The sequence below is a fragment of the Gopherus flavomarginatus genome, chromosome 6, assembly GCF_025201925.1.
Source record: "Gopherus flavomarginatus isolate rGopFla2 chromosome 6, rGopFla2.mat.asm, whole genome shotgun sequence".
NCBI classification, from domain to species: domain Eukaryota; kingdom Metazoa; phylum Chordata; order Testudines; family Testudinidae; genus Gopherus; species Gopherus flavomarginatus.
The window spans coordinates 35,472,625-35,485,350 of NC_066622.1; the positions used below are offsets into that span (position 1 = coordinate 35,472,625).

A 12,726-nucleotide genomic window follows, 5' to 3' on the forward strand; every position below is an offset into this window, starting at 1 on the left:
CATTCAGGATGCGCTCAAGAAGTTTTTTCCAGTTATTAGTTTCTGTAGTGAGTTCAATCAAGAGTAAATTCTCAACTGAACTTTCAGCTGATGCTGCCTTACTGGCTGATTTCCATGCAACATAGTTTTCTTTGTGTGATGTTGAACTCTCATGTGATGGTATTTGGTCTTTCAACTTCCTCCAACCTCTGTTGATGCTCCATCCTGATTGATCAGAGAGAACTGATGCATTTGCAGCACTTTTGTTCAAAATGAAGCAGGGTGCACAGTACAGAGATTGTTTTTCCATACTCCAGCATAACCAGTCTCTTGTGCAGATCTCGCCATTTGGAAGAGTTTTTGTCAGCAGATGAGTAGGGAAAGCATGGTTATCAGCATCTGTCATAACTATAAAGGGAAGGGAACAGACCTCCTGTGTACTATAAAATCCCTCCTGGCCAGAGACACCAAAATCCTTTTACCTGTAAAGGATTAAGAAACTCAGGTAACCTGGCTGACACCTGACTCAAAGGACCAATAAGGGGACAAGATACTTTCAAATCTTAGTGGGGGGAAGGCTTTTATTTGTGTGCTCTTTGTTTTGGGGTTGTTTGCTCTTGGGACTAAGAGGGACCAGACATCAATCCACGCACTCCAAATCTGGGTTTGTAAATGTTCCTTTTGGCTAAGAGGATTTACCTCTGTTTGCTGTAACTTTGAACATAAGGCTAGAGGGGGTTCCTTTGGGCTCTATGAATCTGATTACCCTGTAAAGGTATTTTCCATACTGATTTTACAGAGATGATCTTTACCTTTCTTTCTTTCTTTAATTAAAAGCCTTCTTTTTAAGAATCTGATTGATTTTTCCTTGTGTTAGATTCCAAGGAGATTGGATCTGGACTCACCAGGAATTGGTGGGGGAAAGGACGGGGGATGGTTACATTCTTCTTGTGTTAAGATCCAAGGGGTTGGATTGGTGTTCACCAGGAAATTGGTGAAGAAGTCTCTCAAGACTACCCAGGGAAGAGAGTTAGTACTTGGGAATGGTGGCAGCAAAATCAGATCTAACCTGGTAATTCAGTTTAGGGGTTCACATGCAGGTCCTCATATCTGTACTCTGAAGTCCAGAGTGGGGAAGGAAGCTTGACAGCATCTTGTGGAATGTTATTTGGAATTTCAAAACAACTAATTTGAAGGAAAGATTGCATTTTGGCAGCATTTCTTTTTTCAATAATTCCAATGTCAGTCACAGTCAAACTTGTAGTACTCATGAATTGCTCTTGCTGCGTAAGATCTACATCTTCCTGTTGCTGCTGAATTTCTTGATTGTACACAGGATCTTCTGCTGCATCTGTTACTGTTGGCAAATATCCTTCTTGACTACTATCCTCATGTTCAGGTATTGGCATTGAAATATCACCTGTTGCAGTTCCCGTGTTTTCATTATCGGTAGCATTGTTTGTTGGGTAAGGTGTGTTTTCCAGTGGCTTGAGAAATGAAGTTATTGGCTTTGAGCTCTTAGCTGCTGCTTCACTCAGTTGTTTTTGCCATCTCTTGCTTGCACCACTTTCAAATCTCCTCTTCATAGTGATCTATCTGGTCAATATGTAGCCTATCCACTCTTGAAATATTCTGCTGTAAATAAATAGCTTATCTACACTTGAAATCTTCTACTGTAACATGTACATGAATGCTGAATGGTACACAAATGTTGAAAAGACGTAAAAAGGAAGGAATACTAATTAAGAAGACTGACTGTTTCATTTTGACATGTTATTGTCCTTATCACTGAATCAAAACTCAAGCCTGCAAGGTATAATATAACAGGCTGAGCTGAAGACAAAGGCATGACATATAGTAAACACAGCCATGAATACAGAGAGAGGGATAATGTCCAAAAATTTCAAAAGTGTGTCCTCATGAAACTCACTGTACAGGATTGTCCTCACAAATTTTCATCTTGATTCTGGGCCTATAGACTACGAAAGCCTATAATGGTGGCCAGGCTACCAAGCTGGGGCTCAATCAACCAACCAGTCACCTCTTTTAGCTACCATATGAAGATAATAATGAGGAATTCTCACACATAAATAATTCCTTAGTCAACTAGACATAAAACTATAAAGACACTAAAATGTAACAATTCTCTACCTTTCAACACGCACTTGATCCAGCACCAGTCACTGGTAGTGGTTTGTTTATATAATCAGCTAATCTGAGAGGACACATTCATCACAGTCTAATCTTGTGCCATCAGAACCGATATATTTTTATTAATATTCATGAACACTTTTAACTCATCAATATGACAAAATTTATATCAGTTAACAAAAACAAAATTATGTGTTTTACCAAATCACATCTCTTATTTGCTTAAATTTGCAGCTCTAAGCTGAGAGAGCGTGTCACATTTTGGTCCGATAGGGATGCTCATAAAAACAAGTTGCGAAACTTATCAAATGCCAAAAAAAGAACAAGTATCTAAATATGAGGCCCCCTTTGAGCTTGAGGCCCAGGCCATATGACCCTCCTGCCCCCTCGATTGGCCCTGGCTGTTGGTCTGAAGAGAGGGCTGAGAGTCAGGAACTCACAAGTTCCAATCCTAATTCTACACGTCAGCTCACCCTATGGCCTTGGACAGAACACTTTGCCTCTCTGAGCATCGCGTCTCTTCTTCTGCCATATGAGAATAATGGAGAGACAAGGTGGGTGAGGGAATATCTTTCATTGGACCAACTTCTGTTGGTGAGAGAGACAAACTTTTGAATAATGGCAAAATGGAGTTTACCTACCTCACCATGCAGCCCAATACCCAGCAAAGTATTATTTTACAGAATAGGTGCACGTGTCAGTACTATTAATTATTAATTATTTGTATTATCATAGCACCTAGAAGGCCTCATCATGGACCCCATTGGGCTAGGCATAGTGAAGCCTTTTTTCTATATTATCAAATCAGCAGAACACAGTCCTGCTGGTTTGGCTCCTCTGACATTTCCACTTGTTTCTAGAAGACCAAATGACAAAATTTACAGCCTTAGTGTTGGTTAAAAAAAAGCTACTGATTGAAATAGTAGCAGGGTGTAAGGCAACAATCTGAGGCAGGCTGGTTCAGTGGCTCTAGATTCTATCAGGGTTGCACCATGCTTAGATTACTAGTCTTTGTTCAGGATTTTAATCTTTAGAACGCTCCCCCAGTAAACCATGGGTTCTGAGGTTCCTTGTTGGTTACTTTTAAGGCTCATTTATATATTTGGCCTTGCTGGTTTCTAGGCTCCCTCCTTTGTTTTCACATCGCTTTGGTATACTTGCCAGTCCCTTTTTTGCCTTGTTTTTGTGTTAATTTTTCTGACATCCACAAGTTTAGCCCTTGTACCACAGTTTTCTGTTGTGATCAATGTTGTATTTGAGAGGGCTGCAAATGTTTTTATTTTAATGAGTTGTACTGGTTTTAGTGTGTAGTGTTTAAATGCTATCTAACAGGCACATGATAAAGGAAAATGGTGCATATAGACACATTATAGGCTAAGCAAAATAAGTGAGAAGTCTAGATTAGGCTCCAGAGACTGTTAGGAAAGTCTATAGTGCAATTTTGGACTAATATGCTATCAGACACCTCACCAAGCCAGATACCCTGTCCTCACACATTACACTCTGCAAAGGATCACTATATACACACCTCAGCACAAAGTAAATATCATGTAAACCAACAGAATAAGAGAAAGTCAACCGCACAGTAAGGGTATGGCTACACTTGCAGCTGTACAGCGCTGCCGCGGGAGTGCTCCCGCGGCAGCGCTTTGAAGTGTGAGCTGTCTCCCAGTGCTGCAGGTACTCCACCTCCCCAGGGATTATCTTACAGCACTGCGCTCTCAGCACTGGGGCACTGTTTACACTGGCGCTTTACAGCGCTGTAACTTGCTGCGCTCAGGGGGGTGTTTTTTAACACCCCTGAGTGAGAAAGTTGCAGTGCTGTAAAGTGCCAGAGTAGCCAAGGCCTAAGCAATTTGACTCCACTTTCTGAGGAGGGCTTTGTGCTTCATGCTTTTGCTGTGGTGTTGAACCATATGGAGACAACAGTGTGCTTAGTCTTAACCTAGACTGTAACCTTGTCAGATATCAAACAGCTGCCCTAGAGTTTCTCATGCTACTCAGATCAGCTGGGAAAATCAAGTGTTTCTGGGTTCAGGATCAGAGACAACAAAGAAAGAAACATGGATTAAATTCCAAAGAGCTCCTGAATTATATCCTATTTTGTATATCAAATTAGAAGAGAGCAGGGAACATGAATTGACTCTGGAGTGGGCATTTTAAATTACTCTTATTTCTTCTGTGTTTAGAGATGAGTTTGGTCTCAACACCCAATGTGCATTTCTGAATTTATAATAACTAAGGCATCAAGATCTCTGCACTCTTGACTGGGTGTAAACTTCCACACAGCCTGTTCCCATTTTATGTGGAGTTCAAGCAAAAGTGTGGGTAAGAGAACTATTGTTTTATAGCATCATTAGAAACATCAGCATTATTATTAATGCAGCACTTAATTTGAAATGTCATTTAAAACTTGCTTTGGGTGGCAGCAGCAACCTATAGAAAAGCTATGATACTGTCATATACAGTATATACATGCAACAAAAACTATCAGGCAGGACTCACCAGGTGGCACTATTACACAGTCTCAAGAATTCTCTCAGCATGTGAACAGTGTTGAATTTTTGATGAAATGCTGCATTGTTGTTTATTTTGTTATGTATATTCTTTCAGGAGGGCTGTGGCAAGCAGCAACAGAGTTTGTTCTCTGAGTTAATATCTTAAACTAGTCAATTTCTTGGGGCAGAAATTAGCTCAGAGAACCAGGTACTGGTGTTTGGGATGAGATTCTGGAAAGAGGAGAATGGCTGCCTGCCGTTTGTGATCAGATCTCTTCAATGACTGTTGAATATAGTGTAAATAAAACAAGTTACACTAAAAAAAACCCCAGGGTCTGCATCACTGATTTCTTTTCCAATGGGAAACAAAACTGAAAGGCTCCAAAGTCTACCACCACTTGGCTGAGGAGCAACAATATACAGAAAACTCTGCAAGGTCTGGAATTCCAAAAAGTACAGAAACAGGAGTACATTGTGCACCTGATTAAAGTGAATAAAAAAAACATTTAATCACATGACAGCAAGACAGAAGAAGAAGAGCTCTCTGTAAGTTCAAAAGCTTGTCTCTCTCTTCAACAGAGGCTAGTCCAATAAAAGATATTACCTCACCTGCATTCTCTCTCCAATATCCTGGGACCGATATTTCTACAACACTGCATGATAGCAAAGTAGTAAGAGACAAAAACCAAAAGTTAAATAACAGTATTGTGAAAAAAATTCTTGGGAATCACTGACATGGAAGTGGAGGGATTATTATTATATTGGAGGCTTGGAGCAGCAGTTTAAGTCTGTCACAGTCTGGCCTCCTTGAGGGAGGTTTATAGGGCACTTAGTGGCCAGGTTTATGGCCTTCCACTCTCATAAGGCCAAGATCCCTGGGTAGAAACTCCTCAAATCCCATTGATCTCTCTGTATTATTATGGCAGTAGTGACTAGAAGCCCCACAGTCATTGATCAGAACCTCATTGTGCTAGGTGCTGTAAAAAAAACATAAAAATATGGTCCCTGCCCTAATTTGGTACAGGCAAAGCATATGCTATGGTGATAGGTACTTTGGAAATGCAGATAGGTTGGAAACACAACTTATCTTTCTAACATCTGCAGAACTTCTGCACAGTGTAAAATTGGGGGTTTGGAAAACACAGATAATGCATATGCTTCCTTACCAAACCAATGTAACTTAGGTGTGAAACACATTCACATGAAAATGTTCCTCTGTGCATCACTGTCCTACACAGTCCAAATAAGCTATTTATGTACTCTCCAGGGCCCATTTGACCACAAATGTGATCAGTTCTGAGGGTGTCTATGTTCAGGACACCATGATCTCCAAAGTGCTCAGCATGCCTACTACAGAATGCTATTGTCCCTCTCTTCCACAACTGATCCATATGGCAGTAGATGGTGTTACATGTATTTCTCAGCGTGATATCCAGAAGTGGGGCTCACTGTGAGAAACAACACAAGGTGCTAAGCCATGCTGATCTGAGGGAATGATGCAGTGTAAATAGGAACAACACTTTTCTTCATGCCTTTTCATGGATTTCACCCTTTTCCATGGTTTTTCCTACATGAGGAATCATTATAATTAATAGTTTTATCATTAGTATCTAAAATTAACATTTATTTGCTGCCTTGTGTCTAAGAAATATGCCCTTTGAGGTGCTTGGAAAATACCTTATGCAATATAGAACATGTGTAATACTGCTCTGGACATGGTGTTGGGTAACTTTATGACCTAGTGTAGGTTGTAGTCATACCTTAAAACATTTTCCATCTGAGACTGTAAATGCCTTGGGCAGGGAACATAGCCAAAACGTTTAAACGCAAGTGCCCAAAATTAACCTCCCAAATCCACAATTAGGTATCTAAATAAAAGTGGCCTGATTTTCAGAAGTGCCAAGCTCCCACTAACTTCAATGGGAGCTGCTGGATGTTGACCATAAAGTACTAAATTGTGACTCCTGTTTTTGAAAAATTTAGCTGTCTTGTGCAGTGCAAACTAGACTGCCAACACTTCAATAAGTGATTTAAAACACAACCACAAAGTTTCTATATTATCTTAATTCTGGGTTCTGCACATTTTTTTAAAAGCAGAACATTTTCGTTTAGACTAAAGTAAAATCCCCGGGTGGGATTTATTCTTAATTTTCTTTCATATACTGATGTTAACATTTAGTGCTAGATGCAGGACCCATTTTCTTCCACTAGATGGTGCGTTTACAAAGAAAACTTACCTTGTCTCCTCGCTAGGTATTATTAGAACAAATCTGTGGTTCAGCTGTGCTTCAAAAATTCTCTCTCTCTCTGTCTCTCTCCTGTGTGTGTAAAGTTGCACGTGTGGTTCTCCCCCACCCCCATTTTATTTTGTTTTGATCACAAGGTGCAGAGCTGGTCATCCACCTCATGCAATCTGAACCAGACTAAATATATGCCTAAGGGAACAGTTGCCAAAGAAACTTGATATAAAAATGAAACTTTGGTTAAATTAAAACACACAGAAAGGAGAACCACCCTCACAGTACACACGTATACACAAAAATGATTGTGAACACAGTTCAGAATAATGGTGATTTGTTTTTGTGTTAACGCCAAAGGGTTAAAATCTCACACTTGTCTGGGGAATCTTCGTGGGATAGAGCCATCCAGTTCAATAAGCAAACACTTTAGGATTTAAGTGTGGATTTTTGCAGTAATAAACAGCTCATATTGCCTTAAGTACCAGTGCCCAGCCACTAACTGGGTTTTACAAGATCAGTGAATTAACAAAAAGTTTGTAAATTGCTTTTCCAGTCCTAGTTTTTCAAATTTACTAAGTTCTTACTAAGTTATTTCAAATCAATTTTCTAGTACAAATCATGAAGTCCTGTCACTGTTTTTTGTTTTCAGAAAAATACTATGAGCAGAACAATTCCAGCACCACACCCCTGTTATCATTTAGGTAACCCTCCCTGTCTGATATATTTTAAGTGGATAAAAAAATAGTCACCATATCCGCGTTAATTCCCGCAATCCCATGACCGCACAAAACCCTCTCCAACAAGTGAGCATTGTTAAAGGCTCCTGCTCACTGTGTTTTAAGCAGCAGAATCAGCCCCCCACCCAAACCTGACAAACAACTATAAGGAGGTAATCAAGAACCACAGCTATGGGAATAGGCACATATACTGCAAAACCGATGAGTTTTGCTAGCAACCAGGCAACCAACAAGGTTAAGAACTTGAAAGGAAAGCAGACTAGGTATAAGTGGTAAATGTCTCAGCCGGTTTGTATAGAATTGCTTTCTCTTAAAAGCATTGTACTGATGATGTCCAGTAGCTCCTTGCTATACACGTTCTCCTGATGGGGGACAGCGAGTAGGCTAATGCCCAATGATACCTGATCCGAAACCATCCTTTCGGCTTTGACACAAAGAGCCCCTAGCAGGACACTTGACTGCCACCGAGCGAGCAGCTAAATGCCCCCATCTTTGTCATTAAACACATCAATCAAAAAATAAGTGGAAAGGGCAAACGACGAAGTATTTAGGCAACAATGAGCTTTTTCTCTCTGGGCTGTTGTCTGGTAGTCTAGCCCTCCTTTAATACAAGTAGATACTATCTAAATTGTCCTGGGCTGAGGACTTCGCTCAGTGGTGCTGAACACAGAAAGAGTTCTCTTTCCAAAGCAGCCTCCGCCATGCCCCTGACTGACAGGGATGCTGCTGCTGGGAGAGGCTTTATTTCAGCGATCATTTGTCAGTCCTGACTCGGAAAGCGAGGGGATGGAGGTGCAGGGAAGTGAGCTGGAAAAATTAAGAAGTGGGTAGGCAGAAAGAGGGGAGGAGTATTTGGGCTGGTGACAAACACATACAACCAGCCGGTATGTTCACCCCACAGAGCAAAACTGGAAAACTATCCCCACATACAACTTCAGATGCCCCTTCCCTCCCTGACAGGGCACGAACCACCCATTAACGAGGGAAGAGTGAGGGGGGAGGGGGAAGAAAGCTTGGAAAACCCTAAACACTGAACTGGTGAAGAGAAAAGAGAAGGAAAAACGGATCATCCTAGAGAGAGATGAAAGCAACGCAGATCGGGGTAGCCTAGCATACTAAAGCGCCAAGAGGTTTGCACACCTTTGGGGGTTTCTGCATATCTTCACAAGCATATTTACTGCGGTGTCTCATAAGGAAATTAACCTGTTACACTCATTCTAGCTGGGACTGTCATTCAGTAGAGTCTATGCTCCTTTCCCTGATCCTTGACTTAAGGAGGGACTGCAGAAACCCACCTTCCGCTTAGGAGAATCAGTGGCGCTTCTTTACAAGCAGGTGGTCTGTTTGCGCTTTCTTATTCCCTTCTCCCCCCTCACCCCCCCACCTCCCGACTGGACAACTCCCTCCTTTGGAGAACACGCCCAAGTAGCTGAAGAAGAGAGAGAGAGAGAAAAAAAAGAAGAGATAGATAGTAACATTGAACCTGAGGGGAGATCCAGAGCTGCTGCGTGCAGAGAGCAATCACTGCAGCCTATACATTCCCAGCACTAAAGTATTACGTGTGACAGGCATACAAATCCGGAATAAAAAGAAAAAGAGAGAGAGAGACAGACAGACACAGGGTGGGTGAGTGAGAGAGAGAGAGAGAGACCCAGCTGAGGGATATGGTGTTTGTCTCTTGGGATTTACAAACACACACTGTCTGTTCAGATCACAAGAGGGTTTGTCTGTTTTGTCTGCACTACCTTGACCCGGAGCTACACTGTCTGAGGCAACGAGAAATTAACCAGCACGAATAGCATTAGAGGCATCATTTTGCATGGTGATCTGAAAACCAGCAAACAAGGAATATGAACAGGAAAACAAGGCGTTGGATTTTCCATATCTTTCTGAGCCTAGGGATTGTATATATCAAAATTGGGTAAGTAACTTTAAAAAAAACCGCAAACGATTTCTCTCTGCCTATCCTGTCCAGACCTGTTAATATGTAACTGGGAAAGTTTGGAAGAATGTTGTTATTTTTTTAACAAGACAAAGCAGAAATGCTATTGCCTTTAACTGAATTCTTGTTGTGTAGTGCAGAGCGGGGGAATGGGAAAGTCATTGGTGATGTGCCGGAAGCATGACTGGAATGGCAATGTGCTAGAGTTATTTTTATGCTCTTTCTGTACCTACCGTATCCCCTGAAATCAAACCAAACTCTGCTTTCACATGCATGGCGAGTATCGCTTCAATGGGATTTGAAAGGACATTTGTCAGCCGTTCAGGAGAGCGAGCACCAGCGAGAGAGGCCGCCGGCTCCTTACCCCTTCCTACCCTGGGACCTCCGGGGAAACCATCTCCTCTCTTCCCAGGTGCAAACTACTTGGACTGTTGCTGTGGGGGATAAGGACTGGCTCCTGAGCGCGCAACAGAGATCTCGCAGGGCAGCCATGGGTCACCCTGTCATTTGCTGCCGGACTGGTCAAAGTGGGCGCTTTTGTTTATTAAAAGCAATGGAAAAGCCAGAGCTCCGGCTATCCAGAGCCAAACCCTCTCCTCTCACCTGGAGATCAGCAGCATCTTTAGCATTACTCCTCACCCAAATCGGAGGCGTTATTCTGCCAGGGCAGGGAGTGGGCTGCAGCCCAGGATCAGAGGGGAGGGGCCGCTTTATTTTTCCCAGCTGCACTAATTGAATAGCTTAATCAAACAACGACAATGATAATAACAATGAAAACCCCAGCCCTTGGAGTGTGCGTGTGCTTGTTCTGGGCGCCGGAGTTGCATGCGCTCTAATTTATGAATCAGGAAGTTGGGTCACGTTTTGGCAAAAGCCCACGCGCTCTTTATCGCTCTTTTAATTACAGACAGAAAAAAAAGTGATGGGGGGCGGAAGGGCGAGGCTCCGATGTCCGTGAAATTGACCCAATCTTTCCTTTAAACGTCATTATTCTATTATTATTCCCAGGTTCCGCAAGGGACGGGCTGGGGAGGGCAACAAGCTCAGTAAAAAGTTGGGTTGGTCTTGGCCAGCGGCTGGTGGAGTAAAATGATGTTTTTGTTTTGCGGGAGTATGTGCCACAACCTACCCGTGGCATTAGCCAACAGCCGGGGGAGGGTTTTAAATGCACAGTGCCACGTGAATACCTGCGCAGGGTTACAGAGGATGGGGCTCTCGCTCTCCTTTGCTGGGCTTCAGCCACTTTACCTCCTTTACACTAATCTATAGCCTGACACAAAGCAGCCTGAAAAGCGCTTGCTCCGGGAAAAGGTTACTAAGGTAGCGTCACAACGCGAATGTGAAGATCCTAGGTTGAAAGCGCTTTCAAGGCAGAGAACATGCTTTGAAGTGAGCACATGCCTCCCTCTGAAAGCGCCTAAGAACGCTGCCGCCTCAGGAATCGATTGGCTCTGAAAGCTGCTGTGCTAATTTTATTTGTTCTGAGTCTTTCCCCTTTTTCTCTCATTCCAGGGGGTTTTCCTCTGTGGTGGCACTGGGGGCCAGCATCATCTGTAACAAGATCCCGGGTTTAGCTCCTAGACAGAGGGCAATCTGTCAGAGCAGACCCGATGCTATCATAGTGATCGGAGAAGGGTCTCAAATGGGAATCAACGAATGTCAATTTCAATTCCGAAATGGACGCTGGAATTGCTCTGCCTTGGGGGAAAGGACGGTCTTTGGAAAAGAGCTGAAAGTGGGTATGTTACCTCTTTACTGGTTATTGCAAGGTTTGAACCTGAAGTCCACCAAAAGGTTAGCAAAAAGGGTTTGGTACACATCAAAATGTCACAGAATCATACATGCTAGGGCTGGGAAAGACCTGCCAGGACATCCACTCTGTGCTAGCCAGTGCATTCTCTTTAGTGTATTTTCATCTGCCCCTTTCTCTAGGATTACCAGAATAGATATCTGTGCATTTTCTCCATAGGATATCTAGTGAAACCCTCTCAAATACTCTAAGAAAGCAAATAAAAAGCCATCTTCCTCTAAATATTCCACCGTCCTACACTTGTAAAGCCTCTGCCCTGTACCTTTTTTCATGCATGTACAACACACAACAGGACTTGGAGATTTGGATCTGGTTAGAGGTTTTGTTGGGAGACAGGGTATTGAAGGGAGGCTGAGTTCTGGACTCTACACACAGAAAGCTCACGAGCCATTCTCTGTAGCTATCAGCCCCCAAAGGGTGAACTATTACAGGGTCAGTGCCTTATGTGAGGTTCCCACTATTTAGACCAGGAAGCTCTTGAAAACTAACTGTTTATTCGGTGAGAGACTGGCCCCTTTGAAAACAGAATCAGAAAACACACACCTGCCAGTTTAGAATTCAACCCAGCCCAAACCTTAGGTGCAGTTAATATCTGGGCATTCAAGTCTGAACCACATCCGCAGTCAAAGGGGTTCTAATCTGAATTTCCAATTTCGAGTCATCTCTCTTGATCATACATACTGGGTTTTTTTGTACTAACATTTTAAAATTGCACTCAAATTGCAGCAATAAAAATACAAATTTAGATGCGAGGAAATTTCAAATGAAGGGGGAAACACTGTCCTCAGAACTATATATTGCAGCACTTATGGCACCTGAGGGCTTCTTTGTGTTTGTTGATCATGCCATACTTGGGAACAATGAGAAGAGTTAAGGATAAAATTTCAGCCTAAAGGGCCATAGTCACTTTTCAATTCACAATTAAAAATGGTCACTGATACCGATATGAGTTCCATGTCTGACAGTGGAGTCCACAGTTCTGGGGTTCTATGCCTTGGACTGTGACAGTGCCCAGGGACCCAACAAGTTTAGATTCAAAGATCTATTGGAAGAGGGAACACTGTCATAATAGAGAGCGAAGGTATTCTATGGCGCTTGGGAAGCAAGATGTAGCATTGGCAAGGCAAGGAGCCAAGAGTGCCAGGGGCACTTTTACATCAGGCGTACTGGGCTCTTTCATTTTTTGTGCAGGGTCTTTGGTTTGTTGAGAAGCCCTTTGGTTGGATTGGATTCAGGCCCCACTTTATCTTAATCCACCCAGGGCAGGTGCACGAGGGCAGGATATGACCTAACTATAATACTAGTACGGCATTCCTTGTGCACCCAAGATGCCCATCAAAGTCATTGCGATTGGTACACCAAAAATGCA

At 42.6% G+C, this 12,726-nt stretch overlaps 1 protein-coding gene across 4 annotated transcripts in view; it reads left to right on the plus strand.

Moving 5' to 3' along the window:
• The window catches only part of WNT7A (Wnt family member 7A), a 116,483-nt gene that overhangs the window by 54,706 nt on the left and 49,051 nt on the right, over positions 1 to 12,726 (plus strand). For 2 of the 4 annotated variants that reach the window (XM_050957884.1, XM_050957883.1), the window contains exon 2: positions 11,060 to 11,286. In XM_050957884.1, coding sequence (XP_050813841.1) covers positions 11,190 to 11,286 — 97 coding nt within the window. In that variant the 5' untranslated portion in view covers positions 11,060 to 11,189. Of the gene's footprint in view, positions 1 to 8,532; positions 9,527 to 9,885; positions 9,960 to 11,059; positions 11,287 to 12,726 lie in introns of those variants that run through there. The other 2 variants (XM_050957882.1, XM_050957885.1) reach the window with 2 other exon arrangements.